General features: G+C 43.8%; 1 protein-coding gene across 2 annotated transcripts in view; it reads left to right on the forward strand.

Annotated features, from left to right (window-relative positions):
* Window positions 1–4137: 4137 nt before the first annotated feature.
* Window positions 4138–12430, forward strand: part of vps33b (VPS33B late endosome and lysosome associated) — a 49804-nt gene continuing 41511 nt past the window's right edge. Inside the window, exons 1-3 of one of the 2 annotated variants that reach the window (XM_072282157.1) lie at window positions 4138–4275; window positions 4935–5015; window positions 11713–11774. In XM_072282157.1, coding sequence (XP_072138258.1) covers window positions 4186–4275; window positions 4935–5015; window positions 11713–11774 — 233 coding nt within the window. In that variant the 5' untranslated portion in view covers window positions 4138–4185. The remainder of the gene's footprint in view (window positions 4276–4934; window positions 5016–11712; window positions 11775–12430) is intronic. The other variant, XM_072282158.1, reaches the window with a different exon arrangement.

The raw sequence follows: 12430 nt of genomic DNA on the forward strand, positions 1-12430 counted from the left end.
TCCAAGTGCTCAGGTTTCCACACAGTCCAAAGACATATGGGTTAGGGTTAGTGAGATGTGGGCATGCTACGCTGGCGCCAGAAGAATGGCGACACTTGCAGGCTGCCCCCAGCACATCCTTGGCATCAGTTGGGCATTGATGCAATGACATGTTTCAATGTACATGTGACATATGCAGCTAATCTCCACACTCCAGCGGATTGTCGGCACCCAATTGCCCACCATTGAGAACATCTATCATAAACGCTGCCTGGGCAGGGTGAAAAGCATTATCAAGGACGCATCTCACCGTAACCATGGACCTTTTTACTCTCCTCCCATTCGGTAGGCGCTACAGGAGCCTCCGCTCCTGCACCAGCAGGCACAGGAAAAGCTTCTTCCCTGAGGCTGTGACCCTACTGAACCTCTCATCACAGTGCTAAGCAGTATTGCACCCATATTGTACTGTCTCAGTACTTTTATATTTGTGTGCTGTAGCACTTTTTTTATTTGCAGTTATTTTGTAAGTAACATTATTCTTTGCATTTCTGGTCAGATGCTAAATGCATTTCATTGGCTTTGTATCTGTACTCGGCATAATGACAATAAAGTTGAATCTAATCTAACCTCTTTCTCCAGCATTGCGTGTGTGTTGTTCAGGAGTTTTGGATTTGCAGTTTTTTTGCTCAAAACCTGAATGTGCTGCATTCAGTGGTGGCGAGGTAATTTTGTTCTTCCTCCACAGAGGCTGTCTGACCTGCTGAATGTGAGGGACGGCATGAACGGCGGGAGAGCAGTCACTGAAGATGAGCCTGAGCCCCAGGTGTATGTGCGGTGGGAGCAGTCCATCCCAGCATGGTGGTTTACACTGGACCTAGGAGACAGGGTTGCCAGATTGAACTTTTAATTTAAAGCCAAACAATACTAGAAAAAACCAGAAAATAGCCAAACAAATTTCAGTATATTTTTCATACTCACATCACATGAAAAGCAGGTCATTACTATCCTCTTCGCTGGAATGAGTGGAACATACGGCATAAACCTTGTCTGATGTGAAGTTTTTTAGCATTTCTGGAGATGCAGTGAAGTCTTTGCAACATTTGCTTTGAAAGCAATAGTTCTGCCCTGGTTCTCACAGTAGCATCAGAAGGTTCAGCTGCATTCTGTCTCTTACCTTCGTTTTAACGGAGGATACAAGAGGAAATATCCTCTCAACTACAGCATTGCTGACAGGGGTTATTAGGCAAGTAAGGGCAAAGGTAGAGACCTCTTTAAATGCCTGATGCTGAAGTACACCAGTCCAAAACACTTCAGTGTCTGTAGGGAGTCCATCTTTCTTAAATGCACCTTCTTCTTTCCAATCCACAAAAGGCATCTTTCTGTATTGTTCTTCAATAGTGCTGACGTTGTTTCCGGCAGGGTGTATAAAGGGTAACTCGGAAAACATGGGCCTTGAAACTTGATTTAAAATTATCACAGGGCTTGGTTTTAATAAACCTTCAAATGTATCTCTCACCGACGGAAGTCTACAGGTAACTTGACTGAGAGCTTCTTCTAGCATAGATATACATCTTTCTTTGACATTTTTTATTTCTAGATGGGCCTCAGCACTGTTGTTCTGCTGTAGGAACTTATCACTTGCTGTTAAGAATTTGATACCAAAATCAACTTCATGAATTTTTTTTCTGTCTTTTGGCATCATACAGTCTGTTCTGAAGACCCTTCTGGTGTAAGAATATTTGTTGCTACAATTCATGAAGATCAGCTTTGGTTTGCTGAAAAAGGCCATTCAGTCTTTCAAATCCCTGCACAACAGGTGTTGCAAACTGAAAGAACAAGTAGTTTTTGTAGTCTGACAACATTTCCTTTAGGAGTCTTGCTTTGAATTTTGTATCAAACTTTGATTGGGCTAGTTCAGCAGAAATGAAATAAGCCTTTAGCTCTTCCCAGTGTTACGAAATGTAACATTTCAGAAATAATCCAACAGCAAGAGATTTCACACTGTCGGGTTTTAATGTTAAAACCACTATCTTTATTAGTATCTACTTACAATATCGTAACTTAACCAAGATAAACAAATGTTAACAGTGTTATTTGTGTAATATAGCTCCCAAACTAAGTTAAACTTGGGGAAACAAAGCTTAGAGTCTTGAGATGGTAAAGTAGGAAAGTTCAGTTCATCCACGGAATGAATGATAGCAGAGAGATATTTGTAATCCAGGGTGAAACGTAGAGAAGAGGTAATTATGAAGTATTCTACGGATTCCACGATGGTAAAACGAGATAACAGTCGCTGTAGATCTTGTCCGTCATCGTTCCAAATCCACATACAAGTTATCACCGAAAGTGATCTGTCACAGGGATATCGTCTTCAAGGGATTACCACACAACATACCCAGGCAAGAGTTAACACATAAGTAGTCTCTACAGGATATCCCAAACAAAATCCACTCCTTTGGATTATACGAAGTGACAGTCCCACATTCGTTGTGCACCATGTGCCGATATTTAACCCAATCTTTTGGGCTTGAAAGAGTTTGAAACCATCGCAGTGACCAGTTGAAGTTTCAGCAGCTGATCTCCTTTCTCTCTCTCTCTCTCTCTCTCTCTCTCTCTCGACTGACTGACTGTGTCCTTGTTTTAAAGTTAACAAGCTGCAAGTCAGTCAGTGAACAACATCATAGTCCCGCCTTATTTAGGCGCTCTTAAAGAGACAATCCACAGTAAACGAAACCTGTGGGTTCGTAACACTAGTTCATCAAAATATTAATCATAACCTATCCACACACAAGCCACCGAGTAAACGAAGGGTTTTCAAAGGGGAGGGGGGCAGTTTGGGTTAGCTCAAATTCTGTAGCTGTGTCCATCACTCCAAACAATTCTTTGTATGCTTGCAACACACACAAAAATTGCTGGTGAGTGCAGCAGGCCAGGCAGCATCTATAGGAAGAGGTACAGTCGACGTTTTGGGCCGAGACCCTTTGTCAGTCTTGTACCTCTTCCTATAGATGCTGCCTGGCCTGCTGCGTTCACCAGCAATTTTCGTGTGTGTTGCTTGAAATTCCAGCATCTGCAGATCTCCTCGTGTCTATATGCTTCTTGTCTTAATTCACTATGGCAAAACCAATTGGGTATTCTGATAGCAAAAATCCAATACCCTGTATTTGATGGTAGCTTGAATACTGCATATTGAATGCACAGTGCCAAAGAATGACAGAGCCATTTGAGTTGCAAACAGAAAGGAGACACATCTTTTAGTCTGGGCCACACAGAGTTGTTGCACCCAACCATGTTTGATGCACGAGCCGATGCAAAACCAATGTAATTTGCAAGACTCTGGCCACATCGTTTGATCTCATCAATCAAATTGAATATGTTATCTAAACCTAGAAATCCAGTTACAATTTCCTTTGTCCTATCGCTTAAAAATCGAACTAAAATACACAAGTGTTTTTGTGTTGAAATGTCAGTAGATTCATCTATAATGATGACATATTTCTTGTTCTGAAAGTCATCAATGAGATCAGTTTTCAGTGCAGGAGAAATGATGTTTTTGATTAAGCATGCACATTTAGTTTTATGTAACTTAATGTGCTCCAGTATACTCCAATGCCTATGCGCTATCATGATGTCACTCAGAACTGTATGTATCGCACAATAGCAGGTCATGCTTACAGCGATTTGCAGCTCTGCTGCCTTAACTTTATCCATCTTGCCTAGCAGTCTGTCTTACATGACTGGCCTTTTGATGGCGCTCTCCGCCTGTGTGTCTCCGATTTTTCATGATTTGAAAGGTTGCTAATTCTTGGTACAATGGTGCAGTGGCACAATTTACAATAAGCTGCCTCCGATCCATCAGCAGCTTTTTGGACTCATACAAATGTTTGTCCCCATTTGCTATTGTACTTAACGATTGCTATCGTAAGAAGCTTTCCATTTCTTTGACGACTTGGCCATGGGTGTTGATAACAAATGATTTATTGAAACAGCCGAAGGCGTCACAGTTTCACCACAAGAAAGTACACTTCCCGGTCGATTTGTATGATTATAAATCACATCCAAACACTCCGGAGGTCCGAGACAAACCGCACCCGGCCGTGACCGTCCCGTGTCGCCAACTCGCCGGTTGGCGCCGGGTGAAACCTGTTGCTAGGAGACAGGCGGCCGGAAGCGACTGTCGTTACCCGGAAGCGGTTTTGCGGAAGGATGGCGGCCCGCCGCGATGCCCCTGACCTGCCGGACTTAGACATCTTGAAACGTCTCGCCCGGGACCAGTTGATCTACTTGTTGGAGCAGGTGGGTGGGGGGAGAGCGCAGCCGTCTCAGGGGCCTCGTCCGACACCGGCTGAGCCCTGATTAAGTGTATCGGGGGGAGTATGGACGGGTAAAGGTGGGGAAGTGACAGGTACCGATCGGTCTGCGGTTAACAGGAGAGACGGATAATGGAGGTGGGTGGGGGGGGAGGTTGACGGATAATGGAGGTGGGTGGGGGGGGAGGTTGACGGATAATGGAGGTGGGTGGGGGGGGAGGTTGACGGATAATGGAGGTGGGTGGGGGGGAGGTTGACGGATAATGGAGGTGGGTGGGGGGGGAGGTTGACGGATAATGGAGGTGGGTGGGGGGGGAGGTTGACGGATAATGGAGGTGGGTGGGGGGGGAGGTTGACGGATAAAGTCGTGCTGGTGTAACGGTGCGAGATGGGGTGATGATTAACGTGGGATGTAGATTATGGGGTAGATTGACGGCAGCGAGATGGGTGAAGGGCATGGTGGTGGAAGGGAGATGGGTTGACTGGGAGAGAAAGGCGGGCTGGTGTAATGAAGGGAGGGAGAGTAACGGGTACTGATTTGGGCAGACTCTTGAAATTATTCACAGAGATAGAATTTTGTTTTCTTTGTTTGAATATCGGAATCACTCACTGAGTTTCTTTTCTCACGAATCTGCTTACTGTCAGTTACCGGGAAAGAAGGATTTGTTCATTGAACCTGATCTGATGAGCCCACTGGACCGGATTGCAAATGTCTCCATTCTGAAGGTAGGATGAAACCAAGTCTGAGACCCATTTGTCATCTCTGTCCAAGAACATCGTTTGTGACTACGACCCCATTCCTTCCATGACCCATTACAACCAATCGCACCATCATCTTCACCTGGGATCCATCTATTTCAGTTTCACATCTTCTCCATTCCTCTCCACCATTGCTATGCATTTGGCTGCCCAGACATACCACCCTGCAAAAACTCATTTCAGGGAGGTAGCACCATCAATTTGCAGGAGACTCCTGGAACTTCCAGGAGAGGTGGGATGTCTGCAATAGAGTAGCTCCTTAGCAGCTAGCCACCAGTTTAAATAACGTTAGCTATGCTAAGGAACGAATGACACCTGTTAAACTCACCTCAACATGTCTTTTCCAGTCTTAACCCACCATGGGCAACAGAAAAGTCACTGTTGCAAACAGTGCAGCGAGCAACACTGTCATTATTTCTGACCCCTATCAGGCAGGGGTACACTTTAGTGTAGTCTGGGGTGACATACGTTATATATTTTTCTTTTTTTGAAACACTCTGCCATGGTGCGTGCTCTCTCGCTCGCAAAAAAACTCAATTTCCGGGATATTGTATATAATTTGGGGGCATCAGGGAGCCACTATCAATATGTGGGAGACTCCCGGAACTTCCAGGAGAGGTGGGATGTCTGACTGCCTCTCTAGTACACCACTGGGACAATAATCCTTTCCTCTGTTGCTCTGTTGTCTGAGCTGGTCACCCAGTAAGTTGTGTATTAAATACTGTGAAAGCATCCAGTGTGACGACAGCATGGAACAAATAGATCATCTGGCAATTGAACGCTCAGAAGCACGTAGATATTACTGCTTAACATTTGCCTTCCCGTCAACAGTTATGATTTGTTAGTTAGAGATGCAGCGCGGAACGAGCACTTTCGGCCCAATGATCAGCACTGTTTAGCAACCCACTTATTTAACCCAAGCCTAGTCACTCTGGAGAATTTAGAATGACCAGTTAACCTACGAGTCGGCCGGTGGTGTAGTAGCATCTGCACTCGACTTTGAGGTGAATGGTCCTGGGTTCGAATCTGGCCGGCTCCTTGAACGCTTTCCGTCCCTGCTGGGTTGAGTGTCAAGCTGGCAACTTGGCCTTGTAAAAACAGACAAAATTGCTACAGAAACGGCAAAGTTGTTGCTCGATGCGCCACAAGGTTCAGAAAAGAACAATGGTTAACCTACTAACTGGTATGATTTTGGACTGTGGGAGGAAACCTTAGTACCCGGAGGAAAACAATAGGCTTCACAGGGAGAACATAAAACCCCCCTACAGGACACATTGGAATTGAACTCCGAACTGTGACCCCGAGTTGTAATAGCTTTACACTAACCGCTACTCTACCATGGCTAATCCATGGTAAGAGACACTTTGAGTGGTGCTGACCTGACAGGGTGGCAGCTGAATGCATAGATTGATTTGTTGGATTGATTTAATATTTCAGACATCAGAAAATGTCTGCGATCATTGTTGAATCATTCCTTGCGTTTGGATTTCCAGGGTTTTCTAAAAGCAAAATATTACAGGTGCTGAAAATGTCAAATAAAATCAGGAAGTGTTAGAATTACTCAACATTTTAGGGGCAGAAAGAATTAATGTTTCAGGATGATGATTTTTTATTTGATCTGGGTAAGATCTAGGAGCAGAATTAGACCATTCGGCAACTCGAGCCTGCTCCGCCATTCCATCATTAGTGATTTATTATCCCTCTCAACTCTAGTCTCCTGCCTTCTCCCAGTAGCCTTTGATGTCCTGATTAATCAAGAACCTATTAGGCTCTGCTTTAAAGATACTCAGTGACTTACCCTGTTCAGCTGTCTGTGGCAAAGAATTTTGCAGATTCACCACCCTCTGCCTAAAGAAATTTTCCTCATTTCTGTTCTAAATGGGCATCCCTCCATTCTGAAGCTGTGCTGTCTGGTCTTAGACTCCCCCACTATAGGAGGCATCCTCTCCACATGCACTCTGTCCAGACCTTTCATAGGTTTCAATGAGATCCCCCCTGATTTTTCTAAATTTCCTGTGAGTACAGGCACAGAGCCATCAAATGCTCCTCATACAATAATCCTTACTTTCCTGGGATATCTGATCCTATATGTTATTCCTGAGAGCATTCTCGAGAACCTCTTCTGGACTCTGCCAATGCTAGCACACATTCTTGCTTAGATAAGGGGCCCAAAACTGTTCACAGTACTACAAGTGTGGTCTGAGTAATACCTTATAAAGCTTCAGCATTATATCCTTGCTTTTGTATTCTGGTCCTTTAGAAAAGAATGCCAACATTGCATTTTCTTTCCTTACCACCAACTCAACCTGCAAATTAACAATTAGGGAATCCTACATGATAGCTGCCAAGTCCCTCTGCACCTCTGATTTTTAAATTTTCTTTCCATTTATAAAATAGTCCGTGCCTTTATTCCTTCTACCGAAGTGCATGACCATGCAAACCTGGCCACAAAAGCCATCAATTCCTTCATCCAAATCATGACATACAACGTGAAAAGAAGTAGTCCCAACACCGAGTCATTCGGCACATCACTAGTCACTGGCAGCCAACCAGAAAAGGCCCGTTTATTCCCACTCTTTGCCTCGTGCCAATTAGCCAATCCTCCAACCATGATAGTATCTTTCCTGTAATACCATGAGCTGTTGTCTTCCACAGTAAAGGCTAATGCAAAGTACTTATTAACTTCGCCTGCCATTTTTTGTTCTCCATTAATACCTCTCCATTATCATTTTCCAGCAGTCTGATATCCACTGTCACCTCTCTTTTATTCCTTGTAAATCAGAAAAACAATTTTTGTATCATCTTTTATATAATTGGCTAGCTTATCTTCTTATTTCATCTTTTCTCTCTTTAAGGCTTTTTAGTTGCCTTCCGTTGATTTTTAAAAGCTCCCCAATCCTTTACCTTACCACTAATTTTGTTATAGGCCTTCTGAAAATCAAACAATATCCAATGAGTCTCCTCTATCCTGCTTGTTATTTCCTCAAAGAATTCCAACAGATTTGTCAGGCAAGATGTCCCCTTTAGAAAACCATGCTGACTTTGGCCTATTTTATCATGTGTCTCAAATCCTCATCCTTAATAATAGACTCCAACATCTTTCCAATCACAGAAGCCAGATTAACTGGCCTATAATTTTCTTTTTCATGCTCCTCCCACTTCTTAAAGAGTGGAGTGGCATTTGCAATTTATCAGTCCTCGGGAACGATTCCAGATTGTAGTGATTCTTCAAAGATCATTACTAATGCCGCCACAATCTCTTCAGCTACCCCTTTCAGAACCCTGGGCTGCAGTACATCTGGTTCAGATTATTCAGTCTATCCAGATTCCCAAGCACTTTCTCTTTAGTAATAACAATGATACTCATTTCTGTCCCCTGACCCTGTTGCATTTCTGGCGTTCTGCTGTTGTCTTCCACAGTAAAGGCTAATGCAAAGTACTTATTAACTTCGCCTGCCATTTTTTGTTCTCCATTAATACCTCTCCATTATCATTTTCCAGCAGTCTGATATCCACTTTTCAGAAAATCAGAAAAACACTTTTTGTATCATCTTTTATATAATTGGCTAGCTTATCTTCTTATTTCATCTTTTCTCTCTTTAAGGCTTTTTAGTTGCCTTCCGTTGGTTTTTAAAAGCTCCCCAATCCTTTACCTTACCACTAATTTTTGCTATATAATGTGCCCCCTCTTTTGCTTTTATGCTGCCTTTGACTTCCGTAGTCAGGTGTGGTTGCTCCATCGTCCCTTTAGGATACTTTTACATCTTTAGGATGTATCTCTCCTGCACCTTCTGAATTCACCCCAGGAACACCAGCCATTGTTGTTCTGTCATCATCCCTGCCAGTTTCCCCTTCCAATCAACTTTGGCCAGCTCCTCTCTCATGCCTCTGTAATTCGCTTTACTCCACTGTAATACTGATTCATCTGACTTCACCTTCTCCCTCTCAAATTGTAGGGTGAATTCTATCTAAGGGTTCCTTTACCTTAAGCTTCCTAATCAAATCTGAATCATTATCTAATACTCAATCCAGAATTGCCATTCCCTTAGTGGGCTCAACCACAAGCTGTTCTAAAAAGCCATCATGTAGACATTCTTCAAATGCCATCTCTTGGGATCCAGCTCGAGTTGGATTTTCCCAGTCTATCTGCGTATTGAAATCCCCCATAATTATCATAATATTGCCCTTTATATATGCCTTTTCAATCTCTTGTTTTAACTTGTGCATCACATGCTGGCTACTGTTCAGAGGCCTACATATATAACTTCCAGCTTTTCACCCTTGCAGTTTGTTAACTCTACCCACAAGGATTCTACGTCTTCCGATTCTTATTCACTTTCCAAGGATTTGGTTTCATTTCTTACCAGCAGAGCTAATCCACCCCCTCTACTTATTTGCCTGTCTTTTTTGATACAATGTGTGTCCTTCCCAATTATGATCTTCTTTAAGCCACAAATCAACGACACCCACAATATCTTTCGTGCCAATCTCTAGCTGTGCTAGGAAAATTATCTACCTTATTCTAAAAGGAATTAAAAATGTTTTAAGTGGGGGAGGAGAGAAAGGAGGAATAAAAAGGAAGGTGTAGTTAGAGGAGTGTGTGTGAATGATACAAGTGATTTAGTGCCGATGAAAGAGGGAGCAATATATGGTGAATAAAAGAGCATTGATTTCTCTAACTTCCATTCATTTCTCCCTCCTCTCCCATTTCTTTTTCCATTTTCCATTCCTGCTCCTTTTCTCATTCCTTTTCTTCTCCTTACCTGCCCATCCCCTCCTTCTAGTGCCACTCCTTCCTTTCCTCCCACCGTCCACTCTCCTATCAAACTCCTGCTCCTTCAGCCCTTTCCCTTTTCCACCTATCACCTCCCAGCTCCTTACTTCATTTCCACCCACCCATTTTCACCTGCACCTGGTTTCACCTATTACTTGCCAGCTTGTACAACCCCACCACCTTATTCTGACCTCTGCCCCTTTGCTTTCTAGTGCTGACGAAGGGTCTCAACCTGAAATGTTAACGCTTATTCCCTCTCCATAGATGCTGCCTGACTTACTGAGCTCCTCCAGCATTGTGTGTGTTGCAGGGTTGTGTGGGAGGAGGTGTGAATAAGAAGATGAGTACAATTCAAAATGAATGGGAGGAAAAAGCCTGCACGCTGGTGAATTATGATACAAGACTAGAGTAATAATATCTGCAATTCATAAACACGAGGTTCTGCAGACGCTGGAAATCCAGAGCAACATACACAGAATGCTGGAGGAAGTCGGAAGGTAACCTGGGCGCCACAGTGATAGCTATGGTAACAGTATTATAGCTCAGGGCGTTTTGGAGTTCAGTTCATGTGCTGTTCTGTAAGGAGGGTTCTTGCATCCTTGCTATGGAATGCTTGGGTTTTCCCCAGGTGCTCCGGTTTCCTCCCCCAGCCCAAAGACATACTGCGTAGGTTAACTGGGTCGTTGTGATTGTCCGGTTAGAGTTAACCAGGGTTGTGGGGTTGCAGGAGTGGCGTGACTCGAAGGGCTGCAAGGGCCAACTCCACTGTATCGCTAAATAAATAAATAATCTTAGGTCAGGCAGCATCCGTGGAAATGAGTAAAAAATGGGCTGAGACCCTTCTTCAAGGCTGAAAAAGAAGGGGGAACATATCAGATAAAAAAATGGGAGAAGGGGAAGGGGAACAAGCTGGAAGGTGATGAGTGAAGCCAGGTGGGTGGGGGAGGGGGATGAAGTAGGGAGCTGGGAGGTGATGGATGGAAAAGGTGAAGGGCTGGAGAAGAAGGAATCTGTTAAGCGAGGAGAGTGGACCGTGGGAGGGGCACAAAGGGGAGTTGAGGCCAAAGTGGGAAATAACAGAAGAGGGAAAAAATTACTGGAAGTACAAGTTGATATTTGTGCCATCAGGTTGGAGGCTATGTAGACGGAATATCAGTTGTTGCTGCTCCATTCTGAGAGTGCCCTCATCATGGCAGAAGAAGAGGCCATGTCAGAACTGGAATGGGCATTGGAATTGAAATGGTTGGCCACCGGGAAATTCCACTTTTTGCGGATGGAGCGAGGTGCTCCACAAAGCGGTCCCCCGATTTATGTCAGGGCTCAGCAATATCTGGAGTGGTGGGATTCAGCATTGACTGTAATGACCCAGTTAGAAGATGAGGTGTTGTTTTTTGAGCTCTTTTCAAAACATTTAGGTAGCTAAAGACAGAATGGCTGATGCCTTGATGGCAGAATGCTCATCAAGGAACCCCACCACCCAGGCCATGCTGTCTTCTCACTGCTGCCACAGGAAGCAGGTACTAGAGCCTCAGGACCCACACTAGCAGCTTCAGGAACAGGTAGTACTCTTGAACCAGTGGGGATAACTTCACTCACCCCATCACTGAACTGTTCCCAAAACCTATGGACTCACTTTCAAGGACTCATCTCATATTCTCAATATTTATTGCTTATTTTTTGTTATTATTTTCTTTTTGTATTTGCACATTTTTTTGCTTTTTGCCCATTCTTTGTGTGTCTTGTTGGATGTGGTCTTTCACTGATTCTATTGTGTTTCTTGTGTTTACTGTGAGTGCCCACAAGATAGTGAATCTCAGGGTTATATACGGTGACATATATGCACTTTGATAATAAATTTACTTGGAACTTTACTGTTTTTCTGTTTTGCAGCAACACGATGTGGAGAAGCTGTACAAACTAGAAAATAAGCTGATTCAGGCAGTCAGCGACCAGTGAGTATTGGGTCAGTGGGAAGTGGATGGGGTAGTGGTTGCAGGTATGTAGTCGGGGAGGGGATGGGGAAGTGGTGGCTGTCAGTGATGAGACAGTGCCTTTCCCTTCTCCCTAATGATGTGAAATTAATCAACAATGAAGCTTCACAGCAAATGTTTCTTCAGGGACTCAGTTCCAAAGAATGGCAGATGCAATTTAATGCAGATAAAGGGCGTTACGGTGACATAGTGGTTAGCAATTACACTATTACAGCTCAGGGAGTTGGGGTTCAGAGTTCAACACTCTGTAACTACCTGTGAACGTGTGGCTTTCCTCTGGGTGTTCTGGTTTCCTCCCACAGTCCAAAGGGATACTGGTTACTGGATTAATTGGTCATTGTAAATCCTCCCGTGATTAAGCTGAGGTTAAATCGGCGGGTGGTTGTTGGTGCAGCTCAAAGACCTGAAAGAGCCTGTTGTGTGCTGTATCTCTAAATAAATAACTGTGAGGTGTTGTATTTTGGGAAATTAAAACAGGATAGGAATTGCACTGTAAGTGGTAGGACCCTGCAGAGGTAGAACTGAGAGACCAAGTGCATAGTTCCCTGAAAGTGGCCATTCATATAGATAGAGTGCTGGACAAGTCACTTGATTACGGCCATAGATACAGGAGATAG

The sequence above is a fragment of the Mobula birostris genome, chromosome 18 (genome assembly GCF_030028105.1).
Source record: "Mobula birostris isolate sMobBir1 chromosome 18, sMobBir1.hap1, whole genome shotgun sequence".
Lineage (NCBI taxonomy): Eukaryota > Metazoa > Chordata > Chondrichthyes > Myliobatiformes > Myliobatidae > Mobula > Mobula birostris.